The 27,508-nt window shown below is 39.3% G+C and overlaps 1 protein-coding gene across 1 annotated transcript in view; it reads left to right on the top strand.

Annotated features, from left to right (window-relative positions):
• The window catches only part of SCFD2 (sec1 family domain containing 2), a 188,761-nt gene that overhangs the window by 73,004 nt on the left and 88,249 nt on the right, over positions 1-27,508 (top strand). The window contains exon 5 of the mRNA XM_051790383.1: positions 9,949-10,198. Coding sequence (XP_051646343.1) covers positions 9,949-10,198 — 250 coding nt within the window. The remainder of the gene's footprint in view (positions 1-9,948; positions 10,199-27,508) is intronic.

Raw genomic sequence — 27,508 nt, 5'->3', positions numbered from 1 at the left:
TTCCAGATGTCAACTGAAGTGGCTACTCTCATTGTAACGTTTGTGGGTAATTTAATTGTGATGGTGTTATTTTGGAAGTTTATTTTTAGAAGGATTAAACATACATTAGTGCAGTATTTTTAGTACTAACACAATTTTATTTCTAACTGTTGCAATACCATTTTACTTCATTTAGTATACATTATAAAAGTTGTTCAAATCCTGCATTTAACAGAAAGTGCTTTTCATATTTCATTTTTATGTTAATAAACAGTGTCTGAAAGAGCTTTGTAATACTAGTCTGCCTTCCAACATATGATCCAAGACTCAGACAAATGATTCAAAGTATTTTGTGCATTGTAATATATAAGCAGTCTCCTCTGGATTCTCTCATCAAACTAAGGTGTGGCACACCTACTTTTTTGCTGCCATGGTGTCTCCATACAGAATATCACTTATGACCCTCGTGTCTGATTATCGTGTTCTGAGAGCAGACTGACAGATGGCTTGTTAGAAAAGTGGGAGTTTTCTATGCTGCAGGGGATGAAGAATTTTCTACTGGTTCTCAAAGAAGAAATTAGGATTTTCCTGCTCCTGTAGTGGTATGAGTATACTGCAATGATAGAAGTTGAAAGCACTCTCTCCCTGAGGTGTGGGAAGCCAGATATGAAGGAAAGAAATTATATCAAAATGCTGCATTTCCTCTCTTGTAAGAGTTGTGCAAGAGAGACTGTGAGGTACATAGACCTACCCATACTGGCTTTTGAAAAAGAAGCCAGTTTATAGGGAGCTCCACCCTGTGACAGCTTGATGGCTATCACTAAGTAGGTTACAGTGGGCTCAAAGTGAGCCTCTGTTGTATTGACATCAGCGTACCATGACTCACAGTGTAGGTGGGGACCGTAAAGGGAATTCTTTGCTGCAGTGAATGCTATTTCCCTTACCCAGGACTCAGCATCAGACTGTCAGAGCACTCAACACTTGGTAGCGTGAGAAGCTATCGCTGCTTACAGGTGGAGAAAAACAAGAAGTCTCCATTTGGACATGGAGGTGAGCATCGGTCTCCAGAGTATCAGTCTGGTGCCTGACCACTGGGCCATGCCTCCTTTCTCTGCTACCAAAAAGCACAATGGGGAACTAAAAAATATCTTGGAACCTCAGCATACACAACTGAATTTGTGTGGGTTTGTTTTGCTTGTTAGATAGGTTTGGGTCATGGGGGTTTTTTATATTGCACATACAACCACCTTTTTTCACCTTTTTATTGCAATCTGAATTGTGTTTTATCTCAACACAGCTTGATATCCTCCTAGAATAAATTTTTTAAAAAGTAGTTAATCTAAAAGTAGCTTAAGTCAGGTCTGGTCTTATCTTTAAGGCTGGATAATTTTTTTTTTTTTAGTTAGAATGAAGTGGAATATACATTTGTCCAGATCTTCGGAGTGAAACTTGAACGTAAGAAATCCTTTCTGCATGAAGCAACTGGGAAATATATATGAAAGTAACTGAAAACTTCTGAAGTCCTTAAGTGTTTGGAATGACATGCATGATTTAAGTGTTTTTAGATATTGGGACCAGATGTCCTGTGCTCCAGTCATCTCCCTTTGCACAAATATAATATCATGAGGGATAGTTATGCTGACTCAGACTTTTGGCTGAGTGGGAGGGAAATCCCAGAGGAACAGAAAGCCACATTTGTTTTTCTAGTTGTAGCTCATTCTGGACAAATGGATGGGGAGGAGGTGTGGCAGGAGCAATCCCTGGCAGCCAGGATGCCCTCATGTGGCCCTTACAGCTGGCAGCAGGAAAACAGTCAGATGCATTCTCTGTCCAGAGCAAGGAGCCAACAGCAAAACCACTGCTAGTGCCACCCAGCATAGCCTGGCTCCATGGATGGACAATGGGAATGCTGAAAGGAACAAAAAGAGGGGAGGATTTGCTGTATGCCAACCACAGGAAGGGCATGTGGGCCAAGAGGCAAAGAGCATCATGATGGACAAGTAGGTGTTGGGTATGCTGTCTAATAAATAGCGTCCTAAAAGTTCATATACCCATGCACAGGTGTGCCCAACCCAGGGCATGCAGTCTATTCACCCACTTCATATGAATACTAGCATTGAAGATTTGCACTGAGCAAACCCTCAGTCGGCGAGGCAACACCAGAGGTGACTGAAAGAGGGTTCTGGGGTGAGTTTGGGCTGTGCAGGCATTTCCAAGACCACAAACACCCAAGCAGCAGCCTGATGAGGACCTGGGGGCCCTTGGCAGCCAACCGTGCGAGGAGGAGGCAGTGCCGAGAGCAATCGAGGGAGATTTAAACAGTTCCAGGGAACACAAGTGACTCGGACTGTGGCAAACAGGAATGGGCAAACAGGGACCTGGCATGGCAGTGAGGGCATGGCATTGGCAGTTTGCAGGGCAACTGGGGCAGGCAGGGTGAGCAGGAAGGGCTTCTCTCTGACCATCCAGGAGTAGCCAATAGAGGCAGCAGACTCAGTAGCTGATAAGGACCAGCAAAGATCCTTTCAGCCCCAGTCTTACTAGTATATTAGTTTAAACTCCCTGAGTTATGCTATTGACTTGCTGTAAAGCTCGATCCCCTGTAGCTGCAGGAGTGGGATTTCGGAAGTTTTTCACCATAGCACTGTCACAATTGAAAAATAATTTTCATTTTGCTGATGCCCATGTTTCACGTGATGTTTTGTATTAGGCATATGCTGAGTAGTCATCGTTACTGCAGTTCTTGCACATTGATAGGGAAAAAATGTCATTTTCTTTGAAGTGTCATTGTTCTGACATCCTCTGCTCTCTGAAAGATGGTAACCTAATTAGTTTTTAATGGTAGTGGAAAACTAGACAGGAAAATTAAGGTTTTAACCTGATACATTTCATAGGATGAAATGAGATAGAGTTGTGTAATTAAGCTTCTTTTATTCTTCCCAACCTAAAAAGGGGAGGGAAAATGTTCTTCCTTGTGCAAATCATGCCACAGCGAGCATCCTCCAGTGGAGATGTCCTGTCAGTGAAAGATTGCTTCCACACATGAAAATGGATGAGGGGCTCCTAAGTTATAAACTTACTTATACATGTGACATCTGCCTTTAATCACCGTGAAAGCCTGAATCCTGCTTGAAACATAGTGAGTCTTGTACAAGAACTAGAAATGTCAGTAATGTATTGTGATAACATTTACTGTACTGATTATCAGCTGTGGTGCTTTGCAGTGGACTGATAATCTGCCTTTGCGTTGCCGTTCTGTCTCCTTCCTGTGGTTCCAGCTGGGACTGTGGGCAGAGCAGTGGGATCTTCTCCTGTACAAACCTCCTATGTCCATATATTTTTGCTTTGTGGTTTATGTCTTATATTATGTTTTTGTCTATCAGCATACCAGGGTGTAAAATATTTCAAAGACAGAGCAAAACATTTCAGTATGTATTACCTTCATCCTTTCTGCTATTTGTAAAGTATTTTTCCCTCACAGTCCACAATTCCTTTAACTGTAATTAAGCACTGTGCCAAACAGTTTACGTTTTTGTTCACCAGATGCATTTTATGCATAGTGTTCTATTGCGTGAGACCACTGAGTTGGTGCTTTCTGCTCATTTTCTGTCCTTTCACCCTTGAAAGTCTTTGCGAAATATGCATGCCACTGAGAGCACCTCCACCAACTTGAGAACTGGAAAAATCATAGCTTCAACTTCCCTTGTTTCTCATGCCTTTCTTGACTAGATTCAAGAGCTATCTCGTACTCTGAAATTCTCTTCTGTCTGAAGAAACATACATAAACTGTTTTTCTTCCTTTTGATAAGCAACTGTCTCCCACTCTGAAGAAATTTACCCTTTCAATTGTTTTGTAACTCCTTCCAACATTATCTCTAGTTTTTCACAGCCTCTTGAAATGTGAACACTGGGACTGGGCCTGATATACAGGAATTAATCCTGTTAGTGCCACGTACTGTAATAAACCTACTCCCCTACTTCTGTCCCATGGATACTGTATTTTGTAGTTATATTGGTCCTTTTGCCATGGCTTTGAGGTAAGTATGTCCATTGTGGATTGGATCAAAATGTAGCTGAGTTGGTTTGATTTTTCTAACATAGTTCACTTTTTCTGCTCAAAAGCAGCTGCCTGCAAAAGATTAAGAGAAGAGGACAAGGTTATATGATACTCTCCCTGCTCCAACCATTTTGAGTTCTGCAACAGTTGTGGTTTCTCTGTATTTACTAATATTTGATGGAATTCTTTTCCCCTGTGAGTTTTCCATCATCTTTGTGAACCTAAGTAAGAATTTAGCAGCACAACAACCTTTGGCAAGAAGTTCCACATCTGGGCAAATTGCAGGAAGAACTACCTCTGTTTAATTTGCTTTTTAACTGGCTTTTACCAGCTTTGTTTATTGCCTGTTAGTCTTGTGTTGGGACAGAGAGTGAGCAATCATTCCCTACCTGCTTTCTCTAGTCAACTCTAATCCACTCTCTAGTGATTTTTTTAGGCCTTTTCTCACCACTGGGTCATCTGTTTTCCCAGCCTAAAGGGTTATAAGTAGTGATCTAAGCAGTGATTAATTCCTTTTCTTTGTCCTGAGCATCTCTCGAATCTTTCTCAGTAACCATCTCCTGGAATAGAATCGCCTCCTTCTGCAGATACCATCTGCACTATTGAATGACCGATTTGGTTGTACTACATTTTTCTTGATTTATATCCCTTTTATTTGTTTTTTCTCTCTGTGGTTTCTTATCCTTTCCTTTGTAGTGGCTGAACTCTTTCCCATTGTTTTCCTCAAAGCTGATGTGAGTTTTAACTTCATAGGGTATTACATTATCCCCGTACCCCTTTTCTCTATTTTGAACCCCTACCATCTTCTAGCAGTTTTCTCAATATTCCAAGACTTATAGAAATAAACAGACAACCTAAAAAAACCCACCCACACAAACAGCCTGACATGCATACACCAAGTTCTTTCTCTGATACGTGTTTTGTCTTGACTGTACCTGTATTCCTTTTTCGTTCTTCTGACACTATTTTTGCTATGCTGATTCATGTTTTTACTGAGCATGCCTGTAGAAGACATCACAGCTAAAAGCTTTGACTATGTTGATGAGTCTCTTATGTCAGACATGAGGTGATTTAAGTAAAATTGTCCTTATCCTTGCATGGCTTTGTCTAATAAAATCCAGACTTGCTAAATATCCTTTTTTTAGTATGCTCTTGTTGCTGAGCCCCCATGAACCCATTAAAATATCTTCACACAGCTGTACACTTAGATGGTCTCCAAAGAGAGAGAGGGAAAAACTCACCATGTGATGTAATGATACATTGCCAGACAGCATAACTCACTGCAATGAGGTGATTTCTGTGCTGTGGAAGATCAGATATCAGTGGACATTTGAATTTTCTCAAAATGTATGTATAAGTCTTGCAGTTCTGACACAGTGACTGAATCTGCTTCTTGTAGCACAAGATACGAAACTAACTGAAGAAGTTCCAAGATGATTGAAAACAGGAAACTGTTGTGCTCAGTAAAGACAGAAGAAAGGTGTTAAAAGGAAATCTTAAATATGTTGTTCAAACTATAATTTCTTCTATGTCCTAAGGAAATTAGGTTGAAGAAAAATACTGGATTATACTACTTTGGCTGTGGGTTATAGCTGGAATCCAATTGCTTATGTCATGATCATGGGCTAGGGAGTTATTGGCTGAAAGAACTGTCTTGGGCTTTGCTTTTGTTTTGGTTTTAGAAATGATAGGGATTGAACAGCTTGTTTTAAATACTTTTGTTGTTATCACATATTAGCTGTTAAGTGTCAGTGCTGTGTTTCTGGAATTATGCAAGACACTTTAAAAAAATATCTCTGACCAGAAGAGCTTACAAATGTTGTGCTTTTAAAAAACCTTATGTTGTCAGTAAATTTTTCTTGCCTTTGGCTTGTCACTGTGTTCTGCAGTAAGTGCTAACGTCCTGGTTAGATATTCAGCAGGTATATCAAAGGCCTTTTGATGTCTGTCATGTTGACTGATAGACACCAATTAAGCTTCTGGCCATTGACAGTATATTGAAGAAGTCATCCAAAGAGCGGGTGATTATTTATATATTTTTCTTTTATCTCTTGGCAGCCTTAAATTCTAGTTCACATAGACTTTAAGCCAGCACTGTTGCATAAGGAAGCAGTCCAATTCTTGGCCTTCACAGCTAGTTTAAGTTTTTCTGTGGCCAAGCAGAAAACCCCAGCAGAGAACCAGTATGGTTAAAATTATTTGTTTTAGTGCACAGGCACAGAAACACTTCAGTAGGCACAGAAGGAAGAGGCTGCTGTGGTGAGTGGAAGGCGAGAATGAAGGCCAACTGGGAGAGCATGCACATCGGATGAATGTGAATCTGTGCCTTTGACAGCATGAGCCAGGTTAAAAATAGCTTCTGAAAAGCTTACTCTTTTCCTTTTATTTGTTTTTTATTTGTTTATGGTAGAATTTTAAGACACTGTCTGTCTACAAGGGGTACCTGGAAATTATCTCTGCAGTTTTGAGAATATAGATCCTTGGACAATGTTCGGAGGGGTGATAAATGCAGAAAAGGATTCAGGAGATAGAATTGGCTCCGTATTTCATTAAAAGACAGAAGAGTCATTAAAAGTAATGACAGAGGAGACAGGTCCTAGATGCTTTTACTGTTTCCTGTGTCTCTCACTAGCGGTTTAGTTCTCCAATGTGTTCTTTATATGTGTGTTCTTAGTTTCTGTATCGTCTATCAAGTGAATAGGCAGACGCTGCCATTAAAGAGAGGAGGATGCAGTCTCTTGGACTTGGCAGAGGCAAGTCATAAAGCTGTTCTGGTCCCCAACAAAAGGCGATGTGATCTTTCTCCTGATCTTTAGTGACTTACACTTCTTTTTTTACTGGAAGCAACCATTTACTGCCAGCATCTTACACCTCCACTGTCAGTCTGCTGTGAGTTCCCTGGATGCTTTGTCTGCTTTCCCCTAAGGCTAAAGGTTGCTCCTTCCCCCTGCAAGGTTACACTTTGTCAGCCCAGCTAGAAACATAAGTTTGTGACTAAAACTTTACAGATGTGCAAACTCATTTCCTGCAAGATATTGGTTATGTAAAATAGCCTGTCTGAATAACTGGATGCTCTATTCAGACAGATTGAGGTGTTTCCTAATGGTGAGAGTGTAGTACTTTGAAGACCTTCATTTGTTGTGCTCTGTTTTGGGTTGCTTATTCTTCAATCATACCTTACAGATATGTAGAGAAGACAAAGTAGACGTACATTTTTATCAAAACCTGCCCAAGTCAAGAATTACAATGATTTCTAGAGCTTCATATGGAGAAACATAATTTGAGTGGTAAGATCATACTTAACTGATATTTTGTGTCAAATCACTGGTCACTTATAGCTCATTTAATGAAAACTAAATGCTTGAAATTATTGTTTTGCTGGGACTAGGGAGTACAGACGTCTTCTTACCCATAAGGAAATTATGTGCAATCAACCCCAAATCTCAGATGGCCAAACAGTGTAAAACAACAAGTAACAGAACTGCAGCATTTGATTTATGGGCAGCTGAGCGCTGCAGGCAGCTAAGACTCCTCCTTAGTTTGGCAGCGCCTGTCGTTTTCACTAATATGACTATTGCTGCAGAGATCTATTGCCATCAAAATATCTGAGCCAGTTTCCCATACCTTTGAGGTCCTCCCTTAGTGCCGTTGTCGCTTTTAGCAACTAGAATCTTCTTGCCTCCATCTGGGCAGTGGGAAAGTTAATATGCTGTGCGACAGAATTAGAAACCACAAGTCAAACCCAGGTAAAACATGAAAAATCAAATAGAGCGACTTTGGAAAGCTGCTTGTTCCACAACTCTTTTCTGTCCTAAGTTTTCAGTAGAAGGAGCTGTTATTAAAAAGAGTGGTCCAGGGGCTTGGGGCAGCAAGTGAGCCAAGGCCTTGTGAGTTTCCACTGATCCTTTTGCTGGTGTTACCTGCAGTTGGGTTATGAGGTTGTTTTTTAGTTTTGTTTTTCAGCAATAAAATTCTTCACTTGTATAAAACTGTGTGGTTCCCATTCCAAAAAGTTCTGTTAACTCATGCGACCTCTGAAGGAATTAAACATGTTTTACTTCCTAAATAGAAAGCCGCTAGAATATTTACATAGCAAAGTAGTCTCTAAAGATTTATCTCCTTCTTCCTCCTGGATTTTAAAAGAAAATAAATTCCACTTGCTTGAAGTTGATTTTTGCTTTAATATTTTTAATGATGTGTTGAGGACAGTGGGCTGGAAGCACAGGGATTAAAATGCTCAGTTCTCTTTTCAGTTTTGTCAGGGACACATGTTAATTCAAGTAAACTCTGACCCTCCTCTTCTCTTCCTCCCAAGCTTGCTCTGTTTTTTAATGATACATATTACTTTAGATTCTTACAGGTTTATTTAATATTGAAAATAATACCTCGCAGAGAATTGCAAAACGTTTTTTCTTGGGTTTGTTACACTTCCTCTTAGGTCCCGTATTCACATTAAAATGTGAATAAATCACATTTTAAATGTCATTTTGTAGCACAATATCATGTTCAGTGTTTAAAACTGAAAAAATTATTTTGTACTTTCTTCATTATTCTCCCATCTGCCAAAACTCAGGTCTTCTGCAAAAATCAGCAAATTGACGTCAGTTCATTTACCCTTAGGGACACTAAATTATTACATGGCTTAAGTTCTAAAAATAAATAACTAAGAAGGGTGGAGGAAAGAGATTGGAAAACAACAAAAAAAATCTGTCACAAATTCTCCCTGGATTCTGAAGAATATATGATGATAACATTAAAATGTCCAAACAATTCAACCAAGCAGAAGGTGTTAGAGCTTGGGCCTTTTGGCTGTCTCTGCATTAAGCAGCATTAATGTTTTTATATAGCCTTTGGAAAGCTCAGAATTGACCTGTTTTTATTATTTTTATTGGCTCCCTTGGCGATAGACAAATGGGGCTAACTTGAGGCCAACATAACCAGCAGGAAATTTGGGTCATGGGTAGTTACATTTTTAAAACTTGTGTTTTAGGGCTGTTCAATCAGGGTAATTGATTGATTGTTAGGCGGTGCGGGGAGCCCCTAAATTATCAGAGGTGGCCAGTACTGACAATCTGCCAGTGGATTTTGTTTGAGGCAAATTTCCCAGCTCCCTGTGGAACCGTGCTCTGCAGTGAAGCTGCAAGTCCCATTTTTTTCATGCACAGTCCAGTCCAATTGGCCTGTTTGGACAAAATAGCCTCTGAAATTTGGCAGTTACATTTGAAGCCCTCTGTGGTGCCATTTCCCAAGAGATAAGGGAAAAACATTCCAGAGAAGTTCATAGCCCAGAAAGACCCTACATGCATTCTGAAGTTAATGGTTTATTACAGCTCTTTAATTTTTTGTCCTCTTTCATTTTTACTTTGAAGATAAGAGGTGGCAATTGTTACTTGAAGTTGTTGAGTTTTAGCCTGCCCCATAGTAAATCACCCTGAAAGTTTAGGCACAATTTTTTTTATCATGTATGTTTGGAAGTTTGCCAGAGTTGCAACTAAAGTCAATGGAAGCCCCTGCTCCAGGACAAAATCAGGCCCAAGGATGAAGCCGAAAATTTAGAGGAAGTGTTTGACCTTGTGCTTTCTACCCATACCACAGGAATGGATGCTTCCATCCTCTTATCATACTGGTACTTGGAGAAGATCTAATCATCAGGCTTTTCAAGTGCTAAGGTGCTGCTATCATGAGTTCTGAAGAGAAAACTATAGAAAACTAATAAATTTACTGTCTGAGCAGCAAGTAAGTTACAGCACCATTTGCTGACTAATGAGAATGTGAATACTGAACAATGTTTTATTAAATGAGCTCTGCTATTATGAGAAATAATAGCTTGCAGGTGCAGGCAGGAGTATGTCTGATACTAACTGACAAGCACTACGGAGCCAATCTGACATGATCTTCCTTTTGTTTTTCAGACTATTGGCGAATCAGAAATGCCCAGTGTTTTGAACCAGTTGTTGCCAATGATCAAGTCTTACAATGAGAGAACAAAAGATGATTATACCTGTGAGGACTTCCTTGTCTTACTGGTATACATATATTCTGTGGTTGGAGAAATCGAAAGTGGAAAAGAGCTGGATGCAGCTGAAGAAGAGGTGAAAAAGGCCCTAGTCAAGGCAATTTGTGATGAGCCAGAGCCATCTCCTTTGTTGCAGAAAATTACAGGTAAGATTCTGCTTGTGTGATGAGAAATTGGATGGCTGGGAATGTGGGAACTGGGAAAAGTGTATAAAAATGGCTTGACTGGTCTGTGGTGCTGAGAGTACATGAGTAAGCAAAAGGATTTCCTGTAGCTTTGTTCCATCTCCCGTGTTCATATATGCCAAATGCTGACAGGCTGTCCTTGAAGAGTGCTGAGTCTGATGAAAGCTCTACAAGTTGTTCTTTTTGTTAAAGATTGGCTAAGTTTGTGTGTTTTTGTAAGGTAATCTTTTCCACAATTTCTTTTACTGATTGGTGTAAAGTTGACCCTGGGAAGTCAAAATTAGTCCTGGAAGCATGTTCAGTGAACCACAGTTGCTTTGTGAATACAAGGAGCTGGCCTGTCCGACATAAAAGAAGAAATGTGTCTAAAACCAACACTGAGCTTTTTGCTGAAACAAGATGAACATAAGCCTTTAAAAATAGCATGCTAAGCCTTTTTTTAGGTGAGCACTCACAGAGCAGGAAAGCCATAACCTCTTGCTGCTGGTGTCAGATTTTAGAGAAAAAATATTAAAAACTTTATTTGAAATGAATGAGTTATGGCTCGGGGTGGTCTAGCGTGACAGAAGGGACATCACTTCCTGTTATCAGTTTTTCTCAGTATTTGATAATACTGAGGAGGTCATTGACCAGGTCATCTTTGAGGTGGTGAGCATATGAACAGAAATCAAGATGTTTAGAGGAGCTTACAATTGAAAGCCTTTGCAAAGGATGGGCCTAAGTGTGGAGTCTCCAGGGAAGTGTAATAATACTGCTGTTGGTTATTCTGGTACTGTTCTGCTCTTAGTTTGAAATACAGATGTGGTCTTACCAGTCTGCTGTTGCTTTGAGTGTAAAACACTGTAATAGTTGAAAGACTTACTGCAGGAATGGACATATTCAGTCATATTTGCAATGTGCTGTTATTTTAATACTCCTGACATGGTGCCCACAGCGTTCCAGGCTTCTTGTAGGCTTTTGCTCTCCTTTTTTTTCAATATGTACTGTACATCTTGTCCACTATATGGTGTTTCCTCGGAACTTCAGTGGTGTCTTCTACTGGATGCAGTGTAGTAATTTCCAAATCTCCATTTTCATATTTTCCATTTTCTCCTGTGATCCGAGATGTTTTAAATCACAGTTTTATCACAGTTTCTCTTCATTGGGCCTAATGTAAGTATGCAAAGATTTTAAGTCTCTAAAACTTCAGTCAAGTATCAAAGAGAAGCTCTAGAGAGACCCAGTACAGGTAGTTTTAGACCAAGCACATCATTGTTATGTGAGGAAGTTAATTGCATAACACAAAGCCGGAGTCCTTGCATCCTTCTGTCTGTACCTGTGTGTTTAGCACAACTATGTTTGTGCTATCTGCACAAGTATATGATAGTATGCTTCCATACTTTTTTGATTCATCAACATTCTTCATTTTTACATCTTATTTAGTTCTTTTTGAGTTATTAATAGGAGAGGGCAAAGCAAAATTAAAACCTACTGTCAAGACTAAAAATAAGGATTCTCTTGGGAGCAAAGTATAAAATGAAATTTCTAGGAATGCTCCATAGGTAGTTTTTAAGGCTTTATTCATCCAGCAGTTTGCTTTCTTAGCATTAGTGGAATTTGCTGAATTTGCCAGTTGCTATATTTGCAGTACAGTTGAATTGGGAAGACTAATAAAACTTGACCAGCCTTAGACGTACTCCTCCTTGATCTCTCTTTTGCCAGGCCTGTTTTACAGCCTGCTGTCCTTTGAACCTTAGGTACTTTGCTCACTACTTGAGAGGCAAAGCAAGTCAGAACCAGAGGAGCATCCACAGGCTTTCCTTCAGAGGTGCAGCAGGACTCTGTAGCAGGGCTGAAAATCAGGGAATAGATAGCGGTGCTGGTTTCTCCTTTTTGTACAATCACAGATATAATGTTGAGACATCTCCTGCTACCAGCAGAACTTCTATGAGCTACAGACTGACTATTCCTTTTAGCAGATACTGGTTGGCATATTTTCACAAAGGCAACCCAGCTCTGCAAGTTAGCAACAGCCATGCGTCTGGACAGATCCTGGTTCAGACCTACAGCATTCTACCCTCATTTTACTGTAAGAAACAGAAACAAGAGAAAGCCTTTTTGCTCTTGCCACAAAAGTTAATTAGACTAAAAAAAAATTGCAATAACTCTTGGAATCTCTCACTCATGATCAGAAAAAGTAAAATGTTCACAGTCTTTTATTTTAACCTGTCCATCAAGGTGAGTGATAGGAAGAATGTTAAATGGGATTGTTTCAGGAGAGAAGACTGGGCCAGTTACTGGGTGAGTTCAAGACACTGACTGCTGGCTCACTCCTCACCTCCAGATTGAAGTTTCAAACCCTACTGGCAATCCATGATTGGACAGCTGGGGTTATAGCAACAGATAGAAAAATTCACTGTTCCCTGTAAAAAAGCTACAGAGAAGTTATAATACATAGGCTGCAAAGCCAAGCGCTCCAAAGCTGAGAAATGTCAGTAACTCTGTTTCCCTTGTAACTGTCATTTGACTCCTGTGTGCGTTGTAGCACAGTCTTCAATTTCATGATTATATACTGTATTTTCTATGAGCCATGGCTGCTTTTGGTGTACGGACTGAACACCACAGAGGACTAGAACAATATAGTTTTGATTATTCTTACACGCGATGAAGAAGTACTTAAGAAGTAAATGAGATTGTATGATATTCAGCAAGTAACTTTCTCTGGATCTCAGTTTGAAGTTGATGAAGTGGACTGGTGCTCTCAGCTTTGTGTGATTCATTTTGGAACTTGAAGCAGAAAACCATGGAATTACATTTTCAGGTGCTAGTGATTATGTGTCTTTGAACAAAGGGGACTTTGTGTTCTGCTTCCTGATACACCTGGTACCTGATGTTTTGGGTTTTGTTTCATCACAGTGTTGCACTAAGGCTGTTTGGTTGGTTTAAGTTGAAATTCAAAGCCATATCTCAGCTGTGGCTCTGAACTGCTTCCTCAGCCTTTTGCTTTCCACTTTTCTGCAAGGCATGGAAGTTGTGCAGTCTTGAGAAATACACATTTTTGTTGGTTTTATCTGTTGTTCCCATACAGTCACTTGAGAAATAAAATGCAAAACCCTTGTAAAATTTTAGAAAACTTGACTTTCAAGGTCAAATTATCAGTGAAAGTAAAGGTTTATACGAGGTATCTTCTATTCCTATTTTACTTGTTAAATGTAAACTTACTAAAGCTTGTCCACACTTATAGGCAATCTCCAGTCATATAACTACCTCACAGAACTAGTGCAAATGTCCTCTAAAAGAGGCAGCTCATAGGTGTACATGGTATATTTGTGCTGTTTGATTTTACCTAGTGAAACTGGACTAGTATCTGCAGTAAAGAAAGCGGTTCTCAGAGACAGACAGGGTCTGTCTGTCCCATTGGCCACACTAGGTTTCCCTAAGGTAGCCTAGATGATTACATCCCTCTGCAGAATACTTTTAAGATGCAGCACTTGAATAACATTATATTGTGTAAGAAGCGTAAGCCCTTCCAATTTCCTGGCCGTTGAGTGTTAGGATTTTCAACCTTATTGTTGCTTGAACATGTGTTTTCCAAAATATTTATGCAATAACATTCTGCATTTACGTAACACCCTGTTTCATTGAAGCACTAAAAAATATCCTGGAACTGTTAATTAAAATGAAAATGCAATGCATTAATCACCCAATGAGTTTTAAGAAATATTATACAATTTTTTTGCATGCATAATAATATAAAAGTACATTAGCATTGTTGTGTTTGATGGAACTGTTAAATAGTAAGTGTAGTGGTAGACTATCTTAATGCCTTGGGTAATAAAACTGCATGTAACAGTTCCAAGATTTCTCCCTGGTGTGATTTACCTTGAACATATGTTCTCCATCACTGATTTCAGCAGAATGTTACAAATTGGAGGGGAAACAGAATAGACCAAAACATAATGGAAAATGATGCTTTTCCCATAATGTTGGGTTTGGGAGCTTTTGGGGTGGGGCTTTTTGGCAGCTGTTAAAAAAAAAAAAAAGCTGTAAAAAAGTGTATTTATCTTATAATCTTATCTGTTCATCTAGTTCTTAAATGTCAGTGTAGAGTTGTGTGCAACACATGCAAAAGCAATGCTAATAGAGCCACAAAGCAATTAAAAAATTTATTTTTTCAGCTGTGCTGTTCTCTTCTTTTTCATCTGCACATCTCTGTGGGAGCTTTGTAGAGCAGATCTGCCTTTCATGGTGTGCTCTGGAGGCCAGCAGCCCAGCCAAAGGCATAGGCAGCCAGCTGTGCTGCCCAAATGCAGTACCTCTCACCTGGCAGTGCTGTAGGTATCAGTTGCATCCTCTTGAGCACAGGTGTGGCAGAAACCCTCTTGTGCCAGGAACTGCTGTTTATCAACTTCTAAAACCTGAAAGTTTTAATCACAAAATGGATTTCTGGACCTTTTCTGCCTTTTTCTAAATTCTATGTGTTGTATAATGCAGGGGGAAAAGCAAACTGAGAAATCTTTGTTTAAAGACCAAAGTGGAAATGCAGAGTTCTTTTAATGTCTAGAGTCTTGCATTGGGGTAGAGAGGGGGCTGGGGCTGGGGAGGGGAAGTACAAGCTGTCTGAAATCTGTCTTGTAGCATTTTTAGACCTATGTATAAATTTAGGGACTGGGAATCATAAGATCAGATTCTTCATCTTTTATTTGTCTGGAGATACGTCTGAATTTTGGGGTTCTGGGGGAAGGAGTTGGAAGCTATTTCTTCTTTTTTCCCATAGGTTCGGGTTGAATTTGGAAGAACAGGGTAGAGGTGATGGACCAGTGGAAGGTTCCCTGCCTGTGGCAGAGAGAGGTTGGAACTAGATGATCCCTTCCAACCCACACTATTCTGAGATTCTGGGATTCTGTGAAGTTTAGGCATTGCCATACTGAATTAGATAGATGGTGTCTCAGCTGCTTGTCCTCTGCACGTGATTCTTGGGGGGAGATGTTGCATGTTAATGAAGTTACATACTAATGAATGTTTATAACTTCATTACCTTGATGCTACTGTGGCCCAAGTATCATTAATCCTAAAATCAATCCTGGTTTTGCAATAAACGTTTACATTCCAAGACAGTAACAGCCAGTTCCCTTAGAGGAGACATACTCACTTTTATTTGGTTGTGGTTTTCTCTTCACTGATGGTTTGGAGCAACAATTTCCCAAACCTGGCTATATTAAGGGTAGGTAGGTATGAAATTAAGTCCTTGCCTGAGGATGTAGCTCCTTTAGATTGAGTGTGCCACCTGCCTTGTGTAGGAGAGGGCTTTCCCAGCTTCACAGTGGAGGTCTAGCTCAGGTATCTGTAGTGATTTCCCTCCACACACACACATTCATACAGTTCAGAAAAATATACCATTGTTTAAAACATAAAATACAAGAGTAAATTCTGAGTGCTTTTAAATTTTCCATGCCTTTATTACAAGTGTTTTCTTTAAAGTTTCCACTAGTTCAGTGGAAGGCTAGCCCTATCCCTCCCATGAATAATAGCTTATTTCCAAGTAATCCATGGGTTTCACAGCAGAACTGATGGGAAAAAAAAGTCATGACTTGAAAAGAAATTAAACACTTTGTTAATGGCAACATGTAGACAGAGAAGAGTTAATCTGGTGTTCCTATGTAGTGTAGATATTTGTTCTGAGAACTATAAAATAAAAAAAGCTGCAACCAAGCTGTTTCTTGCTATCATTGAGGGAAGTACAGAAAAATCAAAATTAAATATTGTCTTTTCTAAGTTTACAAAGATTTAGAGAAGTTTTAATTAGCTGTGCTGTCTTCAAGCCTTCTCAAGAGCTTCTGTTTTGCCCGTTCACGCTTCAGGAACTCAGCATTTACATTATCTGCACAAAAAATAAGAGCCATGTGTTAGCAATGCTGGGTCCTGCTGTGGCATTCCTGCATGTCTGGGTACTAGACTCAGGTTTAAGGATTGCTCCGTGATTCCAGGCATCTGTGGAAATCTGTCTGCCAGTAGGTTTAGTAAAATAGGCATCAGCTCCCCACCAAAACAAAGGTTTCTGATTGTTGTGGTTTAACCCCAGCTGGCAGCTCAGCCTCACACACCCACTCGCTCGCTTCTCCCTGGTGGGATGGTGAGAGAATCAGAAGAGTAAAAGTGAGAAAACTTGTGGGTTGACATAAAGACAGTGTAAGAGGTAAAGCAAAAGCTGTGTGCACAAGCAAAGTAAAACAAAGAATTCATTCATCACTTCCCATGAGCAGGCAGGTGTTCATCCATCCCCAGGAAAGCAGGGTCCATCATGCTTAATGGTGACTTGGGAAGACAAATGCCATCTTTCTGAACATCCCCCCTTTCCTCATTCTTCCCCCCGCTCTTTATGCTGAGCATGACTCCATATGGTCTGGAATATCCCTTGGGTCAGCTGGGGTCAGGTGTCCCGGATGTGTCCCCTCCCAAGTCCTTTTGCATCCCCAGCCTCCTGCTGGTGGGGTGGTATGGGGAACAGAAAAGGCCTTGACTCTGCGTAAGCACTGCTTATCAGGAACTAAAACATCCCTCTGTTATCAACCCAGTTTTCAGCACAAATCCAAAACATAGACCCATACCAGCTACTGTGATGAAAATGAACTGTATCCCAGCCCAAACCAGCACGTTGAGCTAAACGGTTCATGTTAAGAGTTCAGAAGGGTTACAGAGGGTGGGAGAATACCTTCTAAACATTTTGAATGTCCAAATAGGCTTCTCTCAGAAATACTGATTAGCTTCTACTAGTCCCTGATGCTAAAGGGTCATTTTCAGGCCTAATGTTAGTGGGACAGCTTTGCACTCCAGTTTAAACTGGGAGGAAAACCTCTTCCCACCAGGTTAGCCTGTTTATATGCATGATTGTAGGCTGTGTTGTTTGATTATTCTGCTCTGTCCTGTAACCTGCAGCTACATAGTGAAGGCAAATGCCAGAAATGTCACAAAGTGTGGCCTGTGTAGGGCTAAATCTGCTGTGATACAGGGAGGAGCAGTAAATGCTGGTGTGGTGTGGCTGTGGTGTGGCTGTTGCTTCCACCATGGGTAAATTTCAAGGAAGAAAAACTTTGTCATAGAATAGCCTCTAATCAAATGATTAAAATGAAAGTCAACTCAGATTATGACAATGTTTCTTTCTCTTTCTCCCATGCTCCCTGTGTCTCCCCCAGTAGCGAGGAGGTGATCCTTGCCCTACAGAGCCTTCCCAGGCTGGTGTGCAGATAAGATACAGTTGGAAAGAGTTTTCTCTTTTGCTTTGTACAACAATGTTAGAGCTAAATAGTTTCATCCTGCCACCATGCAGGCATTATTACTGCAGCCAGAGAAAACCCAGATTATTTTCTTCCCAATTCTGAAGTGAAAGTTGGATGTTCAGGAGACTTTTCCTGTTGCCCCAGCTGATTTTATAGACACCTAAAATACTCCTCTCTAACTGGAACAGGGTGTGTGTAAGATGATCTCCTAGTATCTGTATCATTTTCTCAATGTGTTTTGGACACAACCCAGTGGAAAGCATTTGTGGGCCAGCAGTCCCAGAGGACGGTGACGTTCACTCTGCCAGGAGCACTGGGAAGACAGGATCAAAGCTGTTTTTTGACTGTCTGAGAGGGGCTGCATAGGGAGCTTCTGCAGTTTAATTAATCCTGAGATGCTGCCACTGCTGCAACACATCAGTCCTTTGCTTCATGGTAACAGAGCCATTGGGTGAAAAAAATCACTTCACATGTCCTGAGATATTAATCTGATTTACACAACAGTCAGAAGGATTCAAGGGTTTTGTTGTAATCTCTGCAAAAACAAGGAGAAATTGGCTATGCACCGAAGCAATGACCTGCTCCACTTTAGCCACTGACTCTGCAGGTGCAGAGTACATGACCTAAGTTTTATCAGCTCCCCTTAGGATCCTTGAGCTCTCCAAGACCGAAGTACCTTTCTGCTGTGACCTTTCTAAAAGCTTTTTCCCATTTTTGTTCAAAATCTGTGGATGGCAAGTGGAAGATGAGTGAGCCAAATCAGCAGTCGCTGACTGCAGGCTTTGTGTCACTGCTTGGGTGGATTCCTGGGCTATTTCTCAGCTGGGAAACATGGAGGGTTTTCTAGTGAATTGTTTGGAAGACAAATTGCAGTAGTTTTCTGAATTACTTTATATCTAGATTTGCATGGGCATATTTTTTGTAGGTTTTAAAAATAGGAGGCATATCTTAAATATCAGTGTTAAAAAGCTATGTTCCTAAAGGCAAGAAAAATCTGATTGCTCTGTACACATGCAAGGATATTTTTTTTAGATTTCGTGATGTATGTTAAAATGTATGGTAGAAGACAATGCCAATGGAAAGCCAGTGCGTTGGGGATTTTTTTTAAACTTTCATATGTTGTCTGTTTATCTTGTCTTCAGCACCTGGTCTCAGTTGACTCCAAACTGGATAGTGATTTTCGTTGAAGTGTTTATAACATGAAGTCTTTTTTTCTGTTTTTTAACATGAGACATATGCCTGCAGCTCTGCAGGCCACTGTCTCGCTGCCAAGTTAGCAGACAGCCAACTGCAACAGGAAACTGATATGGTGTGATTTTCATTAATGATTTATATTCTTTTTCAGCATGCAATTTTAATAGCATTTAGAAGATGCTTCTAACATCAAATACATCTTTGCTTTAAGAATAAAATGAAAACAGAGACTTCTTTAGAATTAGGCACCTTTTTAAAAGGTTCTTTTATGTGCATGTGGCATGGTTAAATAATTTTTTTCTTCTTTTCATATGAGTGTCTTCCTTGACAAACCTTCAAGTTTTGACATCATGTTGTAAAATTATGAGTAAATTCTTGCTGTTTTTCAGAGCACACCCAGCCTGGCAAACCACAAATGGTAGAATATTAAATAACTGTCAAAATTAAAGAAAAAAAAGGAAGAAAAAAAAAGATTTGTTAGTAACCACCCTTATTACAGAAAACTAGTGAGATTTTTTGAGAGTTGTCTTTCTTTAGTATACAGACACAAATATTAAGGTTTTTGCTGTAGATTGCAAAACTTTGCTTGGTTCATTTAGAGTGCTTGCTTGTAAGAGTTTCTAAGTATTCTATTGTAATTTTTGTCAAGTTGGTGTCTGTTTTAAATACCACACTGTGTACTGGATCTGATGGCACAAGCATCACCTCTGCCAAGGTAAGCAGGAATTATTGCCACCTTTCTGTATTTCTAGTTATTTTATTCAGCTCAGTGGTGGTGGTAGTTCTCTAGTGCTTACCATGAGATTTTATCAGGTGCGAATTCTGTTCTTTGAATTTTGGATGGTCAAGCTATGTCAGGCTAGCAATCTCCACATATTTTAATGATGATGCAATATGCTGAAATCCTGTATTTCAAGAAGCAGTCAAGCCCAGACATAAAATGGAGTTACACAGTCCTCTGGTATCGCAGAGTTAAACAAATGAAATCTCTCGAATAATTGACAATAACCCATCTTTTATCTTGCAACACTGTTGCTGTGTTGGTCACCTTAACATCTCAATAGCAGAACCATATGTACTCAAGCTCTTACAGTATAAACATAAGAGGCAGATCTCTCATGGTCTTGTATTTTAAATCAACAGGGAGAAGGTGCTCTCGTAATCCCTTTCTCCCTATTTGTTCTTGTTTAGTTTTAAATTTTATAGTTTAGTAAATGTCACTGCTGATGGTTAAAGTTCAGGTCAAGTTACATTTTGCTGTGACCCCTCTGCTCTCTTGCAGACACTGGGACTGTGGTCTGTCAAGACAAGAAAGTTCACAGATCATAGCCTAAGGATTTTTCCCCCACCCCTTTTTTTCTTGGATATCATTTCGTCAGGCAGGAAAAGTAATGTTTGCAAAATTGGATTGAGGGTGCTTTGTTAATTGAGAGTTTTGTGAAAATAACAGAATGATGTTTATGTCCTACACAATTTTAGAAAGTCAAATGCATTGCTGAGGCTAGTCTAGTACCAGATGTCGGATTCTCTTTTAATTTCCCACTTTATTCATTAAAATAAACATTATTGTAGAAATAGTTGCCTGATGAGAGGTGGCAGCAGCCAGTCATAACCAATTAGACACATTTATCTAATGAAAGACAATACAAATATGTGTTTGACTTGCGTGGATTTGTGTTAAAGTGGGGAATGTGTGGATATAATATGCAAATGTTCCTGGTTGATTCAAATCTCCAAGCTTTTGTTTCTGTCTGTGCATATTTGTTTTACAGATTTGTGTACACCATGTGTATTGATGTAGCCTCCAAGACCTTAAAAAAATAAGAGAGAGAGAGAGGTAGAATTAGAGTTACAAAACAGCCTTTGGGGAACGCCTATAGCCACAGAGAAGTGCTGCTGCCAGTTCACCAAGCTGTGCTACCTAGATGACATCTTCTTTCCCTGGCTATTAGTGAATATCAGCATATCTGTACTCAGAAGGCTCCCCAGAGATATGCCACGATCCTAGAGGGAATTCTAACTTTCTTCTCTTAAAATATTGAGCAATTGGAGAATATATAGGCATGGCAGATGTTGTGTTAGCTTGAAGTTTATTAGAATGGAGGCTGCAAAAGAGAAAAACCTAATAGAAATTTGGAGAGAGCTGTGCCTCCAGTAGCCTTGCTAACAGCAGATTGCGAGTCAGAGAAACTAATTCTTCTCTTTCTTCATCATCTTTTATCTTTGTCGCCTTTCTGTCATCTTCTCCATACTCTGCCCACATTCCTGCAAATCCTGTGCACTAAGTGGCTAAGAAATGGCAGAAGTAGTAGGGGCTAATCAGTTGCCTCTGTTCCTTACTGTTGTTCGTGCTGAGAAACGGTAATTCTGGCATTTGTTAAATTTTGTTTCCTTGCCTTCCAGAACTCACTGTTGTTCCTTTGATGCTTTCAACATAATTTCTGAAGTAAACAAACAAAATACTTGAAAGATGAAACAACATTTTAACTGTAGAGAATGATACTTATTTTACTGGCAAGTTCAAATAATTTGGCTGCACATCATAGCTATCTGCTGCTTGTACTAGTGATCAGTGCAATAGCAGGTTGTCTTCCAAATGGACCAAATATTTACCAGCAGGTAAACATGCCACCTAGGCTTTGTCGGTGCTTGACAGCAACAGAGTATGGAGGCTTATGAATAATTGGTTCAATTTGAGATTTTCTGCCTATATTTCTTTAGCTTCTTTTCTCTCTTCATGCCACAATGCTTTTCCTGTACCATCCCTCTCATATTGCTCCCTGTCCATCTGTTTTTACATCTGCCCCAATTTCCAGCCAGCTGCCCCAGTTCTTCCCTCTGCCTCTCCATCCCGAACATGTGTCCAGTCTGCCTTTAGCTCCTTGCTACATCTGCTTTTTTGTTTACCTCCTCTAAAAGTCTGCCTTTGGTCTCAGATTCCCACCTGCAGGGTGTCTTGTACCTTTACTTCATTTGTGTAGGCAAAGTACCTTCTTACCCTTTCTTATTCCTAATTTCAGGTCAAGCATTTATGGTGGGGAGACTTCAGTGACCAGTTTCTGTGTCCCCACGTGAAAATGTTCTTACTGTCTCACTTATAGATCTCCTCTGTTCCCTAGAACAAGCTACTGTAGGATAGTTCCTTCCACAACTGGTTATGAAGTGAATTTTTAAAAAGGAAAAAAAAAAAAAAAATTTAACAAAGACATTATGCTTGTTTTTTATAGCTCTCTAAACTCCCTGTTCCTACATTGCATCCTCGAAACACAAGACTTGTATTGATGGATGGAAGTGGAGAACACTGGGTTTGTTCCCATCTCCCTACTTCAATGCAGATTTAAAATAGGAACTTTGTTTGTCTGCCTGTCTTTTTGTGGCCTAGAAAGAGTTTTTTTGAGGGCAGGACTCATCTTGTTTAATTGGGTGCCTTGAACCAGACTTAGGAAGTACCTATTCCTCTGTTTCCAAGGGAGAGGTGTGGGAACCATCCTTCACCAAGTTGATGATGTACCTATGGAGCAGGCATACCTTCCTGGCTTATGGTTTGTCTGCCAGGAGCCACAGCGGGATGGTTGACAGTCCCCAGTTTGCTCCTGGGGGCTTTCATCAATGAAGGTCAAGTTGCAAAGTTTGGATGTTGCTTTATTTCTGTTTGTAATTATTAATTTGTGCCTTTTTCTTTCCTTTACATTCCACAAAATGCTTCTTCTTCAGAAATAGTCTTATATTGGAAGTTCATCTCCTTTCACCGACGCTGTTCTTGTCTAAAGGTCTGGATGTTTTTCTTTGAGTTCACAGTCCTTAAGTTATGTTTATGATGGTTCTTTCTCAGTTCTTTTGTCTTAGACATAAAATACACATTCACCTGGCCTGTGTTTCAAGAAAGAAGAATTTGTGTAAGTGGTAATATATACTTATTTACAGGTTTTATTAGACATTCTTTGTTACTTTTGCTTCCATGGAAGTGCATCATGCCTTTGATTTTGTAGTAAGTGGAGGTTTCTGCACTTTTCGGTGCACGTCCCTTCCTTAACTCCCTCTGTGGCCCTGGGTTTGAGGTGCCATCTTGTGTGTTGCCTGTGCAAATAATGTCTTCCAGTCTCTTACTTGTAGGAGTGCATAGAGTCATTTGATTTGTTTTTCCTTGTAGCAGCTGTGATTGTTGGATTTAATATCTATTTGATTCTAGTATATTTGCTATTATCTCTTTCCTGGTTTTCTGGAGATAAACTGAGATGAGTCATAGAGCACTTATTCCCAGAGATAGCTTCAGCAATTGAAGAGGAACCATGAATACTTCAGGCAAAAGTACTAGATATTAGGCATAGATGGTATGAAGGTCACTGGTTTTTGTTATTTTTTCCCCCTCCGTAAGTAGATGAAGTTCTCCTCAAACAGACTGCAGAAATACCAATTAGTGTGCTTCATTCTGAAGTGTAATCAAATTTAAAATGTAAAAAATCCCTTTCGGCTACAGTATAATCAGACCCCTAATTATGAAAGGCATATGTTCTCCTCCATCTTTCTTCCCTCCACCCATGTAGATAATTGTTCTTCTTGAATGATTTCTTCATTGGAAAAATCTTTCTGACGTTCTACTTCAGGTTTGCTCAAAGCAATGTTGTTATCTGGTGCATTAGGTTTGTGTTGTTGGATTCTTGCAAGATAATATACAATATGGTTACACTGATTACTTGCTATTTCGTCTGTCATCTGTGTTTTGGAATATCTCAAAGCTTGTCAGTCTTCCGCTGGGGATTACATCATTTTGGGGGTCTCAACCATTCTGAAACAAAAGCATACTTCAGTGGTAAAATATGTATGCCCGGACAGCTGGCAGTCTTTCAAGGCTCCAAAGCTGACACAGAGTTAATCTCAGAGAAATGTATTTTCTTATGTTCATAGTAACTAAACAATTATTTCCATGCTTCGCTCCCATTCTTTTTTTTTAACTTCCCTTTCTTAATGTAGGGATTTCTTTGCAGATAATAATTACTAGCATAAAATACCTTTATTTGCTTTTTTCACAGCAATTGCAGAATGTATTCTGGGGTGATTTTGGTTTCTGTATGGTCTTTTGACTGTTTTGACAATGGTCAATTCAAATTAATAATTGTTTCTTTAGTGATAAGCCTAGTCTTGTTTGAAATGTGCAAGTCTCTCAGTTATTAGCTTGCCTTTTTTAATCAGGGCAGACTTTTGAGGAGAAAGTTACCTGCACCTGCTAAACTACCTTGTCCTTTGTTGAATTCTAACGACCAATTGTATCAGACTGTACACCCCATCGCATAAGCACCATTTGTAAAGTCTTCATCAGAGCTGAACTGAGGGACAGTTGGTTTGCAGCAGTATCCACTGTATAAAATAGCTTCAGCAATATTACAAGAAGATGCTAGAAAAAACAGCACTGCAAAATTAGACTAAGAATGTGCAAATTTGCCATGTGTGTACTTAATCTAGATTTTCATTCTACTCCTACTACTTTGTTAGGTTTAAAAAATATATGATGCAATAACTTGTTCTGAGGAAAATCTCCCAGATTACCAACTCCCAGCTTTTATTTGGGCAGCCTGATTCCAGGCTCATACTGTGGTGGGTCCTATTTTGGTACCAGCTTCTGTAGGAGGGCTCACTTATAGGCAAACTCTGCTTTGGGAGCTGCTGCATTCAGAAGCACTGCCTGAATCTCTCTCTCTTAGACCCACTAGGTAAGGATGTAGCCAAAGTGAAAACATCTGCGGAATATTCTCAGCTTTAACAGGGTATCGCTTTTATTTTCCTAAAGTGTTATTTAATGAAGTATTTTTATCGTATCTCCCTAATCTTAAAAATTTACCTTTTCATTTGAGAGAGGATTTAGACATAGAGTGTGAATAACTGATATGAACTAAAAATAACAAGTAAAAAATGTAAAAGAGCTAATAGTACTAGTTGATTTTAATTGCCATATAGCACCAATAAATAAGGTACTATTGTTGAGGGTATAGGTGTGTATCTATTTCTATATTTGATTCAGTAGAAAATCTGTGTGAATTTCGGCTTGATTTTTTGATAGATTTTTATTTAATTTGAAAATATTTCATCCTAAAAGAGATATGGAAGTGGGGAATTTATACTTTTGTTTCATATAAGATGCAGGCAACATTGGCATGACAGATAAGATTTTCTATATGTAGAAAAGCATTTTAATAAGTGGAAAGTGAATGTGAAAAAGTTCTGGGATTTTTTTTTAAGACAGAACTTTCCAAAGACATCCCTTAAAAAGATTTTCTATCTCCTTTTAAATTATCACAGATTAATGAACTCTACATTCCTCTTAATTTTAATGGAATTTAATTTTAATTACTTTTTTTTCTTGTGTGCAGTAGCTTTCTAAAATAAAGAGATTAGATGGCCTTCACATTCTTTTCAAGGCAAACCACTGCCAAAAGAGCACTTTGTAAGCAATTAAGCAGAATTGTGCAAGCTCTTGTTGCTGTTGTTTAAATCTACAGCAAATCTGATTTCCCACCAGTTTGCATGCAAGTCATGCAGTCAAGTGTCTAAGTTATGCAGGTTGTGCAAATTGAAAGTTTACTGAAGAGCCTGTATAGTTTTCAATGGCAGCTGTCCACAGGATCCTTAACGCTGAGCCGAAAATTTATCTTTTGATTTGAATGGTTCTCACCCCTAAAAACATTAGAAGGTCTCAACAGCATTACTATTTTTAGCTAGATAGAGCTTATGTCTTTGAGTTTACTTAGGCATCAGACCAAAGATCATTGAAGTCAATATGAATTCTTCCACTTACATCAGCATGCTCTGGGTCATGCCCTTAATAAACTCTTGTGTTTGCTCTCCAAACCAGAAGAGATTGCAGTATAAAAACTGGTGCTGTACAAACCAGCTATAGCCTGAAGTTCTAATTGTATCTTCAGTCAAGCAAGTGGAAGATAAACATCCCACGAGAAAAGTTTACTGCGTTAAAGTTACCTTTCAGCTCACCTAACCTGGGTAAAAATATCTTGGTGTCACCACCCTATACACACACCAATGTGAGTGATGAGAGGCTGGGGTGGGCAACAAAACACCATACCAGATTTTAAAGTGTGAGTGTTCAATTAGTAAGCAAATGCTGGCTCATCTGTGAAGTAAAAAAGCATTTTGATCTTTGTTTTGAAAGTCTTTCAATCACGATAGAACAATTGTATGTGTACTGCAGATGTTTTGAAACATGTGGTGAAGATGATAGTAACAATTAAGAAGCTCTGTATCGGGAACCCTGAAAATATGCTTGGAGTAGAAGGTCCAGTAGGCTAAAAATTAGGAATTCAGATATTGTACTGTATGTAAGTACAGTAAGGAGGAAAAAGGAAATATGTAATATTATACAGCATTACTCTGTTACTGTTCAGAGGAAAACATGGAAGAAAAAAACCCAAAAGGCTGTATTTAACACTTTCACATCATTACATTATAGCTGAGTAATGCTGTGGGCTTAAAAAACAGTTTTATAAGTAAGAGAAAGGGAAGGGAAATACCCTAATATTAAAAATATTCCAGGTAACTAATGAATTCAGGATAAAAATGTGCGATAGAAAAAATAAAAGTACCTGATTTGGAAGCTTGATTTTAAGGCAAGCATCTTCAGCCTTCTCTCTGAAAAGGCTTAGACAAGCAGAATACTTTCTGCATTAAGGAAAGCTAATTTCTCATGGGTCTGTCCAGGTCCTTCCTGAATGTCACAGAGGGGAAAAACATAGTTAAATAGAAAATTGCAGTCTGACCTGAGTTGACAAGAATACTAACATGAAAAGTCCTTCATTTGTGGGTCTGAAAGTGCAAACCCTTCTACTTGCTTTTATTTGGCAGATGTATTAACGTTATTGGAAACTTTAATGATAGTACCCCTTTTTTCCTGTGTGATTCTGAATTTTATCTTTGCAGCCAGAAAAACACAAGCTACTCAAATGTGATAATAGTATTCATCTTAAAATTTAATTTTATTTTGTTTAATTTTTAAAATAGCTTTTTTTTGAGCTATGAATAGGGAACTGAAAGAAATTTATATCATTATGCCAAATTGTTGTCTGCTTTCCAGTTTTGTTCCATGCTTAATTATTCCCTTGACAAACAGGATAGAAAGTATTTACACATCACATTCTATGATTAGTCAGCCTCTGTGTTTGTGTCTGGGTCAGTAAAAACAGAGCTACTGTTAAAGGGTGGAAGTAATCATGCTGGCTTATGCCTGTAGTCAATGCTTCTACCTCAGTTGGCTACATTTTTTCCAAACTGTATCAAATACCATTTATAAGGTGTTGCAGTGATTGAGGAAAGGACTGCTAAGGGACTGTTTAGGCACAGCCTTTCACTTACACTTTATACAATTAGGTAGCAGAGGTGCCTTGGTATTATTAGTGGTTAATTGTTCGTGTTAGGTGCCTAAGATTAATTTTTGATCCTGGCAGATTCTCAAAAGGTGTTTGTTAACTACTGGCCCAGGAATGAGGACTGTTTGGATTGGTGATCTTCACCCCTAAGAATCAAGTCCGTGTGATTTTTTTTAATTTGCTTTGTGGTCAAGTCAATGGAGCAGTTTCTTTGAACACAATTCACCATCTACTTTGAAAAGATTACCATTGAAGGCATTTCAGTACAATTTTCAGTCACTGTGGGCAAAGTGCTCCCTTGCTGTCCCAGCTCTGATAGAAATTGCTTCTCTGATATATTGCAGATGCACCCGGAGGGGATCTCGGCTCAGGTTTCTGGACACTTATCATAAAGCTACAAGGCCCTTGGGAGGGCACCATTCGTCACCTCGGGGATCTGAAGTTCAGTC

Source organism: Manacus candei, unplaced genomic scaffold, assembly GCF_025592945.1.
Source record: "Manacus candei isolate 608988 ecotype Guabito, Panama unplaced genomic scaffold, ASM2559294v1 h1tg000028l, whole genome shotgun sequence".
In the NCBI taxonomy this organism is placed as follows: Eukaryota; Metazoa; Chordata; class Aves; order Passeriformes; family Pipridae; genus Manacus; species Manacus candei.
This window is presented reverse-complemented; position numbering and strand designations above follow the sequence as displayed.